Source organism: Salvelinus namaycush, unplaced genomic scaffold (assembly GCF_016432855.1).
Source record: "Salvelinus namaycush isolate Seneca unplaced genomic scaffold, SaNama_1.0 Scaffold35, whole genome shotgun sequence".
Taxonomy (NCBI): Eukaryota; Metazoa; Chordata; class Actinopteri; order Salmoniformes; family Salmonidae; genus Salvelinus; species Salvelinus namaycush.
The window spans coordinates 233122-244634 of NW_024060452.1; the positions used below are offsets into that span (position 1 = coordinate 233122).

Here is an 11513-nt window from a genome sequence, read left to right on the forward strand (position 1 = left end):
CTCAGAGAGCAGAGTGTCTCAGAGAGCAGAGAGAGAGAGTTCAATAAGGAGCAGAGACGGGCTAGAGGTAAATGTTTCCATCAGACTCCACTGATAAGGTTGGTTTAACGGACCCTGTAATATGATTGGCTCTCATAATGGACCCTCTAATATGATTGGTTTTCGTAACTGATCCTGTAATATGATTGGCTCTCATAATGGACCCTCTAATATGATTGGGTTTCGTAACGGACCCTGTAATATGATTGGCTCTCATAATGGACCCTCTAAAATGATTGGGTTTCGTAACGGACCCTGTAATATGATTGGCTCTCATAATGGACCCTCTAATATGATTGGGTTTCGTAACGGACCATGTAATATGATTGGCTCTCGTAATTGACTTCTGTGAAAACAGCGTGTCATCTGGATGAGAAATCAGCTCAGTGATTTATGGGAGAACTGATAGAGAGACATCATGTTTCAAGTCTTCTCTTCCAATGCTGTTTTCATTCATTTAGGCAATAAACCGTATTTTAGTCCAATAATCAATACACACGAGGAAAATTCATCTACAGAATGCTGTTTTAGACAGCTGTACCCAACATGTTGCTATCATCTACCAAAACAAGTGGGTGTGACCTAATCATGAGGTTAGTGTGATTCTGGATGATAGATGATTGACAGCTGTGTGTGTCCAACCAGACCCTGCAGATGCTGGTGCACGGGGAGGGACCAGACGTGACGCCGGTGAAGGTGCTAAACTGTGACACCATCTCTCAGGTGAAGGAGAAGATCATTGAACAGGTGTACCGCAACCTGCCCTACTCACAGAGACCCAAGGTGGACAGTGTTGCTCTGGGTGAGAACATACACGGTTCTACCATTGTTATCCTGTGCTAAGAGTTGGGGGAACAACCATGAATGTCATGTTTCTGCATGTGCGTTAGTCTACATACAGTTGAAGGCAGAAGTTTACATACACTTAGGTTGGAGTCATTAAAACTCGTTTTTAAACCCCTCCACACATTTCTTGTTAACAAACTATAGTTTTGGCAAGTCGGTTAGGACATCTACTTTGTGCATGACACAAGTAATTTTTCCAACAATTATTTACAGACAGATTATTTCACTTATAATTCACTATATCACAACTCCAGTGGGTCAGAAGTTTGCATACACTAAGTTGACTGTGCCTTTAAACAGCTTGGAAAATTCCAGAAAATTATGTAATGGCTGTAGAAGCTTCTGATAGGCTAATTGACATCATTTGAGTCAATTGGAGGTGTACCTGTGGATGTATTTCAAGGCCTACCTTCAGACTCAGTGCCTCTTTGCTTGACATCATGGGAAAATCAAAAGACATCAGCCAAGACCTCAGAAATAAATTGTAGACCTCCACAAGTCTGGTTCATCCATGGCAGCAATTTCCAAATGCCTGAAAGTACGACGTTCATCTGTACAAACAATAGTATGCAAGTATAAACACCATGGGACCACGCAGCCGTCATCCTAGACATGAACGTACGTTGGTGCGAGAAGTGCAAATCAATCCCAGAACAACAGCAAAGGACCTTGTGAAGATGCTGGAGGAAACGGGTACAAAAGTATCTATATCCACAGTAAAACGAGTCCTATATCGACAACCTGAAAGGCCACTCAGCAAGGAAGGAGCCACTGCTCCAAAACCACCATAAAAAAGCCAGACTATGGTTTGCAACTGCACATGGGGACAAAGCTTGTACTTTTTTGAGAAATATCCTCTGGTCTGATGAAACAAAAATATAAATGTTTGGCCATAATGACCATCGTTATGTTAGGAGGATAAAGGGGGAGGCTTGCAAGCCGAAGAACCGTGAAGCACGGGGGTGGCAGCATCATGTTGTTGGGGTGCTTTGATGCAGGAGGGGCTGGTGCACTTCACAAAATAAATGGCATCATGAGGGAGGAAAATGATGTGGATATATTGAAGCAACTTCTCAAGACATCAGTCAGGAAGTTAAAGCTTGGTCGCAAATGGATCTTCCAAATGGACAATGACCCCAAGCATACTTCCAAAGTTGTGACAAAATGGCTTAAGGACAACGAAGTCAAGGTATTGGAGTGGCCAACACAAAGCCCTGACCTCAATCCTATAGAAAATTTGTGGGTAGAACTTACACCAGCTCTGTCAGGAGGAATGGGCCAAAATTCTCCCAACTTATTGTGGGAAGCTTGTGGAAGGCTACCCGAAACATTTGACCCAAGTTAAACAATTTAAAGGCAATGCTACCAAATACTAATTGAGTGTATGTCAACTTCTGACCCACTGGGAATGTGATGAAAGAAATAAAAGCTGAAATAAATAATTCTCTCTACTATTATTCTGACATTTCACATTCTTAAAATAAAGTGGTGATCCTAACTGACCTAAGACAGGGAATGTTTACTTGGATTAAATATCAGGAATTGTGAAAAACTGAGTTTAAATGTATTTGGCTAAGGTGTATGTAAACTTCCGATCTTCAACTGCACCTTTCAGTAATATGCTAATGTTTAAGGTGCACTTCCCACCCCGTCCACAGAGTGGCGGCCTGGCTCTACAGGGCAGATCCTGTCAGACATGGACCTGACATCACAGAAGGAGGGCAGGTGGAAGAGACTCAACACCCTGGCACATTACAACGTGAGTGGCTGTCTGAGGACTTCAGCCTTGTATTCGTGTTCTCTCTGAATAGCCTCTCTGCGTACTGTGTAGTTAATGTGAATATCTATCAGGGCTGGCTTTATTCAGTAACATTGAAGTGTTTCTGGGCTTCAGAGTTGAGCATGCCAGATATTCCATTGAAATCTTGGGTTTTGCTTTTTCACAGTTTAATGGAACTATTTGAAACTCAAACTATGTTTCTGTACTGTGTTAACTATACAGAAAGTATTCAGACCCCTTGACTTATTCTAAAATTGTTTAAATAATGACACATGAGGGAGGAGGTTGTCTTATCTGTAACGCACAGTGTTGAGATTGCCTACAATGACAACAAGCTCGGTCCGATGATGCTGTGACACACCGCACCAGACCATGACGGACCCTCCATCTCCAAATCGATCGCGCTCCAGAGTACAGGCCTCGGTGTAACGTTCATTCCTTCAACGATAAACGCCAATCCGACCATCACCCCTGGCGAGACAAAACCACGACTCGTCAGTGAAGAGCACTTTTTGCCAGTCCTGTCAGGTCCAGCGACGGTGGGTTTGTGCCCATAGGTGACGTTGTTGCCGGTGATGTCTGGTGAGAGGACCTGCCTTACAACAGGCCTACAAGCTCTCAGTCCAGCCTCTCTCAGCCTATTGTGGACAGTCTGAGCACTGATGGAGGGATTGTGCGTTCCTGGTGTAACTCGGGCAGTTGTTGTTGCCATCCTGTACCTGTCCCGCAGGTGTGATGTTCGGATGTACCGATCCCGTGCAGGTGTTGTTACACGTGGTCTGCCACTGCGAGGACGATCAGCTGTCCGTCCTGTCTCCCTGTAGCGCTGTCTTAGGCGTCTCACAGTACGGACATTGCAATTTATTGCCCTGGCCACATCTGCAGTCCTCATGCCTCTTTGCAGCATGCCTAAGGCACGTTCACGCAGATGAGCAGGGACCCTGGGCATATTACTTTTGGTGTTTTTCAGAGTCAGTAGAAAGGCCTCTTTAGTGTCCTAAGTTTTCATAATATTGACCTTAATTGCCTACCGTTTGTAAACTGTTAGTGTCTTAGCATCCGTTCCACAGGTGCATGTTCATTAATTGTTTATGGTTCATTGAACAAGCAACCCTTTACAATGAAGATCTGTGAATTTATTTGGATTTTTACGAATTTTCTTTGAAAGACAGGGTCCTGAAAAAGGGACGTTTATTTTTTTGCTGTGTTTATATGTGGTACTGTGTTAACTATATGTGGTACGGTGTTAACTATATGTGGTACGGTGTTAACTATATGTGGTACGGTGTTAACTATATGTGGTACTGTGTTAACTATATGTGGTACGGTGTTAACTATATGTGGTACGGTGTTAACTATATGTGGTACTGTGTTAACTATATGTGGTACGGTGTTAACTATATGTGGTACGGTGTTAACTATATGTGGTACGGTGTTAACTATATGTGGTACGGTGTTAACTATATGTGGTACGGTGTTAACTATATGTGGTACGGTGTTAACTATATGTGGTACGGTGTTAACTATATGTGGTACGGTGTTAACTATATGTGGTACGGTGTTAACTATATGTGGTACGGTGTTAACTATATGTGGTACGGTGTTAACTGGTACGGTGTGTTTCAGGTGAGAGACAATGCCACGCTGGTGCTGTCCAGAGTGCTTCACACCCATCGCCAGTTCCACCAGAACCAGGACAGCCATGAAGAAAGTGAGTCCGATTTTTATTATATCCTCAGTATGTTATCCCTAGGCACAGATCTAGGATCAGCCTACCTGTCCTCCAATCCTAACCTTAACTATCAGGGTGGGTAATGCACTACTGACCTAAGATCAGCATCTTGGAAAAACTTCTCAACTTTGGGTCGTGTTCATTATGGCCAAACATTTTGCATGAGGAAACAAAAAAGATTTAAGGTGTCCCACCCTGTTTGAGTCTGTTGTCTTCCGTTTGATGCCCACTGAACATGTCCCTGGTGTCCCTGTAGAAAACGCCCTGTTGGAAGATGACAAGGTGTTCCACCTGGTGCGGCCAGCAGACGAGCTGGATGAGGTCAAATCTAAGAGAGGAAGTTTGAAGGCCAAGGCCACGACTAAAGCCATCGCTGAGATCTACCTGACACGACTGCTCTCTGTCAAGGTTAGTCAGTCTGATAACTACACTACCTACAGCTGTTATAGCACTACGTATAGCAGTTGTAATAAGGTTATAACACCTTTAGCACAGTGCATAATTACTCCCACATTACTCCCACATTACTCCCACATTACTCCTACACTACTCCTACATTACTCCTACATTACTGATTTGACCCGGAACATGTAGAAGATGTAGCACTGATTGGGTGGGTGGACAGGAGACGCACTGATTGGGTGGGTGGACAGGAGACGCACTGATTGGGTGGGTGGACAGGAGACGCACTGATTGGGTGGGTGGACAGGAGACGCACTGATTGGGTGGGTGGACAGGAGACCCACTGATTGGGTGGGTGGACAGGAGACCCACTGATTGGGTGGGTGGACAGGAGACCCACTGATTGGGTGGGTGGACAGGAGACCCACTGATTGGGTGGGTGGACAGGAGACGCACTGATTGGGTGGGTGGACAGGAGACGCACTGATTGGGTGGGTGGACAGGAGACGCACTGATTGGGTGGGTGGACAGGAGACGCACTGATTGGGTGGGTGGACAGGAGACGCACTGATTGGGTGGGTGGACAGGAGACGCACTGATTGGGTGGGTGGACAGGAGACGCACTGATTGGGTGGGTGGACAGGAGACGCACTGATTGGGTGGGTGGACAGGAGACGCACTGATTGGGTGGACTTAATGTGAGCTGATGTTTTATCCGTGTCTGTCAGGTACTGTCTACTGACTAGCTGATATGATATGTGGTTGTCCCACCTAGCTGTCTTAAGATGAAGTCGCTGTGGATATGTCCAACTGTGTGTGTCCTAATGTGTGTGTGTCCTCGGTGTGTTGCAGGGTACTCTGCAGCAGTTTGTGGATGATTTCTTCCGCAGTGTGTTGTGTTCTGGAGCAGTGGTTCCTCCTGCTGTTAAATACTTCTTTGACTTCCTGGATGAGCAGGCTCTGAAACACGACAACGTTGAGGAGGAGACCGTCCATATTTGGAAGACCAACAGGTACACACACACACGGACACAAAAACCCACACGCATATGAACACTGTACACACGCGCGCACACACACATGCATGCACGTAACCACACGCACAGATATGCACACTGTATACACACAATAGTTCAGTACCTCCAACCTTCTTCTACACTTGACTGCTTCTCACCATGTTGTAGTCCTAGGGTCTGACTGTCCTTACCGTGTTGTAGTCCTAGGGTCTGACTCCTCCTCACCGTGTTGTAGTCCTAGGGTCTGACTCCTCCTTACCATGTTGTAGTCCTAGGGTCTGACTCTCCTTACCATGTTGTAGTCCTAGGGTCTGACTGTCCTCACCATGTTGTAGTCCTAGGGTCTGACTCCTCCTTACCGTGTTGTAGTCCTTGGGTCTGACTCCTCCTTACCGTGTTGTAGTCCTAGGGTCTGACTCCTCCTTACCGTGTTGTAGTCCTAGGGTCTGACTCCTCCTCACCATGTTGTAGTCCTAGGGTCTGACTCCTCCTTACCGTGTTGTAGTCCTAGGGTCTGACTCCTCCTTACCGTGTTGTAGTCCTAGGGTCTGACTCCTCCTTACCGTGTTGTAGTCCTAGGGTCTGACAGTCCTTACCATGTTGTAGTCCTAGGGTCTGACAGTCCTTACCGTGTTGTCCTAGGGTCTGACTCCTCCTTACCGTGTTGTAGTCCTAGGGTTTGACTGTCCTTACCGTGTTGTAGTCCTAGGGTCTGACTCCTCCTTACCGTGTTGTAGTCCTAGGGTCTGACTGTCCTTACCGTGTTGTAGTCCTAGGGTCTGACAGTCCTTACCGTGTTGTAGTCCTAGGGTCTGACTCCTCCTTACCGTGTTGTAGTCCTAGGGTCTGACTCCTCCTTACCGTGTTGTAGTCCTAGGGTCTGACTCCTCCTTACCGTGTTGTAGTCCTAGGGTCTGACAGTCCTTACCATGTTGTAGTCCTAGGGTCTGACAGTCCTTACCGTGTTGTAGTCCTAGGGTCTGACTCCTCCTTACCGTGTTGTAGTCCTAGGGTTTGACTGTCCTTACCGTGTTGTAGTCCTAGGGTTTGACTGTCCTTACCGTGTTGTAGTCCTAGGGTCTGACTGTCCTTACCGTGTTGTAGTCCTAGGGTCTGACAGTCCTTACCGTGTTGTAGTCCTAGGGTCTGACAGTCCTTACCGTGTTGTAGTCCTAGGGTCTGACTCCTCCTTACCGTGTTGTAGTCCTAGGGTCTGACAGTCCTTACCGTGTTGTAGTCCTAGGGTCTGACTCCTCCTTACCGTGTTGTAGTCCTAGGGTCTGACTCCTCCTTACCGTGTTGTAGTCCTAGGGTCTGACTCCTCCTTACCGTGTTGTAGTCCTAGGGTCTGACTCCTCCTTACCGTGTTGTAGTCCTAGGGTCTGACTCCTCCTTACCGTGTTGTAGTCCTAGGGTCTGACTCCTCCTTACCGTGTTGTAGTCCTAGGGTCTGACTCCTCCTTACCGTGTTGTAGTCCTAGGGTCTGACTCCTCCTTACCGTGTTGTAGTCCTAGGGTCTGACTCCTCCTTGCCGTGTTGTAGTCCTAGGGTCTGACTCCTCCTTACCGTGTTGTAGTCCTAGGGTCTGACTCCTCCTTACCGTGTTGTAGTCCTAGGGTCTAACTCCTCCTTACCGTGTTGTAGTCCTAGGGTCTGACTCCTCCTTACCATGTTGTAGTCCTAGGGTCTGACTGTCCTAACTCCCCTGAAACCCCTGGAAGTTATCAGAGTGAATTATTGAACTGTTGGTGGGAACTATTAAATATTGATACTGCTTGTGATGTATATTGGATTGACAGGTGGGGATGAGTGGCAGAGTAAGAGCTGTAGACTGAATTCATTAGACTCTAGGGACATCTCTCTCACTCCATCGTCTCCTCTTTCACTTACTCTCTTTCTTCCCGTTTCTTTCCTCTCTCCATTCTCAGTCCCTTCCTAGAAGTCTCTCTCCTGTTTCACACACTTACTAACCCTCTTTCTCTCTCTCCCTCCCTCTCCCTTTCTCTCTCTCCCTCTCTCTATCTCTCCCACCCCTCTCCCGCATATCAGCAAGAGGGGATATCAGCAAGCCAATTAGATGAGGGCTTTCAGTGAATGTGATATGTGATGCAGCTAAAAAGGCTTGATAATTATACTCCAGTATCCTTGGATAATGTTCCCCAGGCCTGGTCTCCAGTCAACAAGAGGTTTGTAGGGGTTAGAGCAGGTGTGAAGCTGAGCTGGCAAGAGGGGACGGAGAGGAAAGAGACTGAGATAGAGGGAGAGAACAGAACGTAAGACCTTGAGAGTGAGCATCCAGCAAACAAATATAAATTCTTAAAGAGGCTGTAGCTCGGTGTACCCCGAGGTTACCTGGAGGATAAGACTCACACACTCTCTCTCACAGACACACACACACACAAAGACACACACACAAAGACACACACACAAAGACACACAAAGACACACAAAGACACACAAAGACACACACACACACACACACAAAGACAGACCGTAGAGTCATTAGGAATTGACTGGACCGAGGCTGATTCAGAGGTAGATGGAGATCAGATGCAGACTCATCCAGTCAGCGTTTTAATAACACAGCACTAGTCCTTCTGTAAGGAGGAGGGTCACACCACTGTAACAGGATCTCTTTTTGGACTGAGGCTGATTTATTAGGCTTTATTCAGCCTTACTCACACCTGTTGAGTTGTGCTTTCCTGGGTTGAGTGAAGATGTCTGGGTTTGAGTGACTCAGCTTGTCTGTGAGGCAGAAGGAAAAGGGATCTGTTATCTTGTTAAATTAGATGGGAAGGAGTTGGCTTTTAGTATGGATAGCCTGCAACTGTTTCACCTTGCTCTCATGCTGGGTTGCTCTGTGCGGTATGGTGTGTATACTAATGTGTGTGTTCTCTATCCCCAGCCTGCCCATGCGTTTCTGGGTGAACATCCTGAAGAACCCTCACTTCATCTTTGACGTGCACGTGACGGAGGTGGTGGACGCGTCGCTGTCCGTCATCGCTCAGACGTTCATGGACGCCTGCACCAAGACGGAACACAAACTGACCCGGGAATCTCCCAGCAACAAGCTGCTCTATGCAAAGGAGATCTCCACCTATAAGAAGATGGTGGACGAGTGAGTTCTCTCATATTCATCCCTTTTCATGGTTGACTGCCTATCAAATGAGCCGATACTGCAGTACTCATGGCCGATATAGAGAATATGTTGCAGTCAGAACATACCAGAAGTACTACTGTCTCTTCTAGTGCATCAGAAACAACACATGGGATAGGTTAGTAGGACCTGGCAGCCAGTCAGACATCTCATCTCTCTATCATTCTGTCTCTCCTCAGTTACTACAAGGGAATCAAGCAGATGGTTCCAGTCAGTGACCAGGACATGAACACACACCTGGCTGAGGTGTCCAGGGTACGTACACGTGACCTCACATCTGTTTGTGCTTGTGTGTGGGCAGTCTTCTATTGCATCATCAGAATACAACAATAAGGTTCATCCTTCCTTCTTTGTGCTCTCCAGGAACACACAGACACGCTGAATACCCAGGCGGCCTTGCACCAGCTCTACCAGTATGCCAGCAAATACTATGACGGGGTAAAAACCTTAGGACTCACTTCCTTGTTTGGTGGTTTGAAGGCCCTATCCACTTGGTTAAGATCCTTAGGACTCACTTCCTTGTTTGGTGGTTTGAAGGCCCTATCCACTTGGTTAAGATCCTTAGGACTCACTTCCTTGTTTGGTGGTTTGAAGGCCCTATCCACTTGGTTAAGATCCTTAGGACTCACTTCCTTGTTTGGTGGTTTGAAGGCCCTATCCACTTGGTTAAGAACCTTAGGACTCACTTCCTTGTTTGGTGGTTTGAAGGCCCTATCCACTTGGTTAAGAACCTTAGGACTCACTTCCTTGTTTGGTGGTTTGAAGGCCCTATCCACTTGGTTAAGAACCTTAGGACTCACTTCCTTGTTTGGTGGTTTGAAGGCCCTATCCACTTGGTTAAGAACCTTAGGACTCACTTCCTTGTTTGGTGGTTTGAAGGCCCTATCCACTTGGTTAAGAACCTTAGGACTCACTTCCTTGTTTGGTGGTTTGAAGGCCCTATCCACTTGGTTAAGAACCTTAGTACTCACTTCCTTGTTTGGTGGTTTGAAGGCCCTATCCACTTGGTTAAGATCCTTAGGACTCACTTCCTTGTTTGGTGGTTTGAAGGCCCTATCCTCTTGGTTAAGAACCTTAGTACTCACTTCCTTGTTTGGTGGTTTGAAGGCCCTATCCACTTGGTTAAGATCCTTAGGACTCACTTCCTTGTTTGGTGGTTTGAAGGCCCTATCCACTTGGTTAAGAACCTTAGGACTCACTTCCTTGTTTGAAGGCGCTATCCACTTGGTTGACTACCTCTGCATTGTCTCTACGTCCTGTAGGAAATTAGACAAATTAATGTCACTTGCTGTTGTAGGAAAATCTGTTTACGACTGTCTCTTCTGTCCTCTCTCATTTCCCTCCCTCCCTCCCTCCCTCCCTCCCTCCCTCCCTCCCTCCCTCCCTCCCTCCCTCCCTCCCTCCCTCCCTCCCTCCCTCCAGATCATCCAGTCTTTAGATGAGGACCCAGCCGCCCAGAGTAAACAGCTGACTCTGCGGCTGCAGCAGATAGCCGCCGCCCTCGAGAACAAAGTCACCGACCTTTAACCTCTGACCCCTAGAGAAAGGGGGAGGAGCTATGGGACCACTCTGTAGACCAAGATGAGGGGGACCGGAGACTGAGGCAGACTTCAGACTATTACAGTATCAACCATGAAGAGTTACACATATCTCTTCCCCCTAGAGACATGAGAAACTGTGGGGAAACTATTGCGTTTTGGCGAAAATACTTGTGAAGGAGCAGAGCTACTGGACCAAAGTTGGACAGGATGATCCCTAATCATCAGTCTCCCTCTCTCTCTCTGACTCTATGGATCCTATATACTGAATGAGCAAGGCCCTTCAGTACAGTCCCTAAGTGAGCTAGCAGACTGTAAACCCAGCCTTCAGTACAGTCCCTGAGTGAGCTAGCAGACTGTAAACCCAGCCTACGGTATAGTCCCTGAGTGAGCTAGCAGACTGTAAACCCAGCCTACGGTATAGTCCCTGAGTGAGCTAGCAGACTGTAAACCCAGCCTACGGAGGATATACGGTACACCACCACTGACCAACCATAGCAACTATACCTGTCAGTCCCATGATATACAACCTGGTGTTGATGACTTACAGCTTGTACAGATAATCAGATGTTTAATGTGCTCCAGAGTAGACCAGAGTTAGGAGAGTGGTGTTGTATGTAAATATATTTTTATGGCACAGACTTTATGCAAAAGACGCTTTACATACCAAGATGAAATTATTTTTTAAAAGGATGGATGGGTAAAACTACGTTTGTTAATTTGTGTTTCTAGAAGCGAAGAAGCAGGGTGTTCCATGATGTCATATCCTGTGTTTAATCGATTGGTTGCTTACTGTGTAATCTGCATTGCCATTGGCTAGTTCTGACTGGTTAATCACTTTGTTTTTGTCATGATTTGTATTTGTCGTTGATGTATTTTTGAGTTGGGTTCTCCGTGTAGTGCATTATGCAGGGGAATAGGATGCAGCAGCCTTGAACCACTTCACATGATGACCGTGTCACTATTCCGGGTCAGCGCTCCCCTATACAGTAGTAAAACAAG

The 11513-nt window shown here is 46.6% G+C and overlaps 1 protein-coding gene across 1 annotated transcript in view; it reads left to right on the plus strand.

The window, feature by feature from the left end:
• The window catches only part of LOC120040412 (plexin-B2-like), a 68346-nt gene extending 57134 nt beyond the window's left edge, over nt 1–11212 (plus strand). Inside the window, exons 25-33 of the mRNA XM_038985580.1 lie at nt 685–841; nt 2544–2644; nt 4292–4376; nt 4654–4805; nt 5652–5812; nt 8722–8934; nt 9153–9228; nt 9337–9411; nt 10396–11212. Coding sequence (XP_038841508.1) covers nt 685–841; nt 2544–2644; nt 4292–4376; nt 4654–4805; nt 5652–5812; nt 8722–8934; nt 9153–9228; nt 9337–9411; nt 10396–10500 — 1125 coding nt within the window. The 3' untranslated portion in view covers nt 10501–11212. The remainder of the gene's footprint in view (nt 1–684; nt 842–2543; nt 2645–4291; nt 4377–4653; nt 4806–5651; nt 5813–8721; nt 8935–9152; nt 9229–9336; nt 9412–10395) is intronic.
• Nucleotides 11213–11513: the final 301 nt, after the last annotated feature.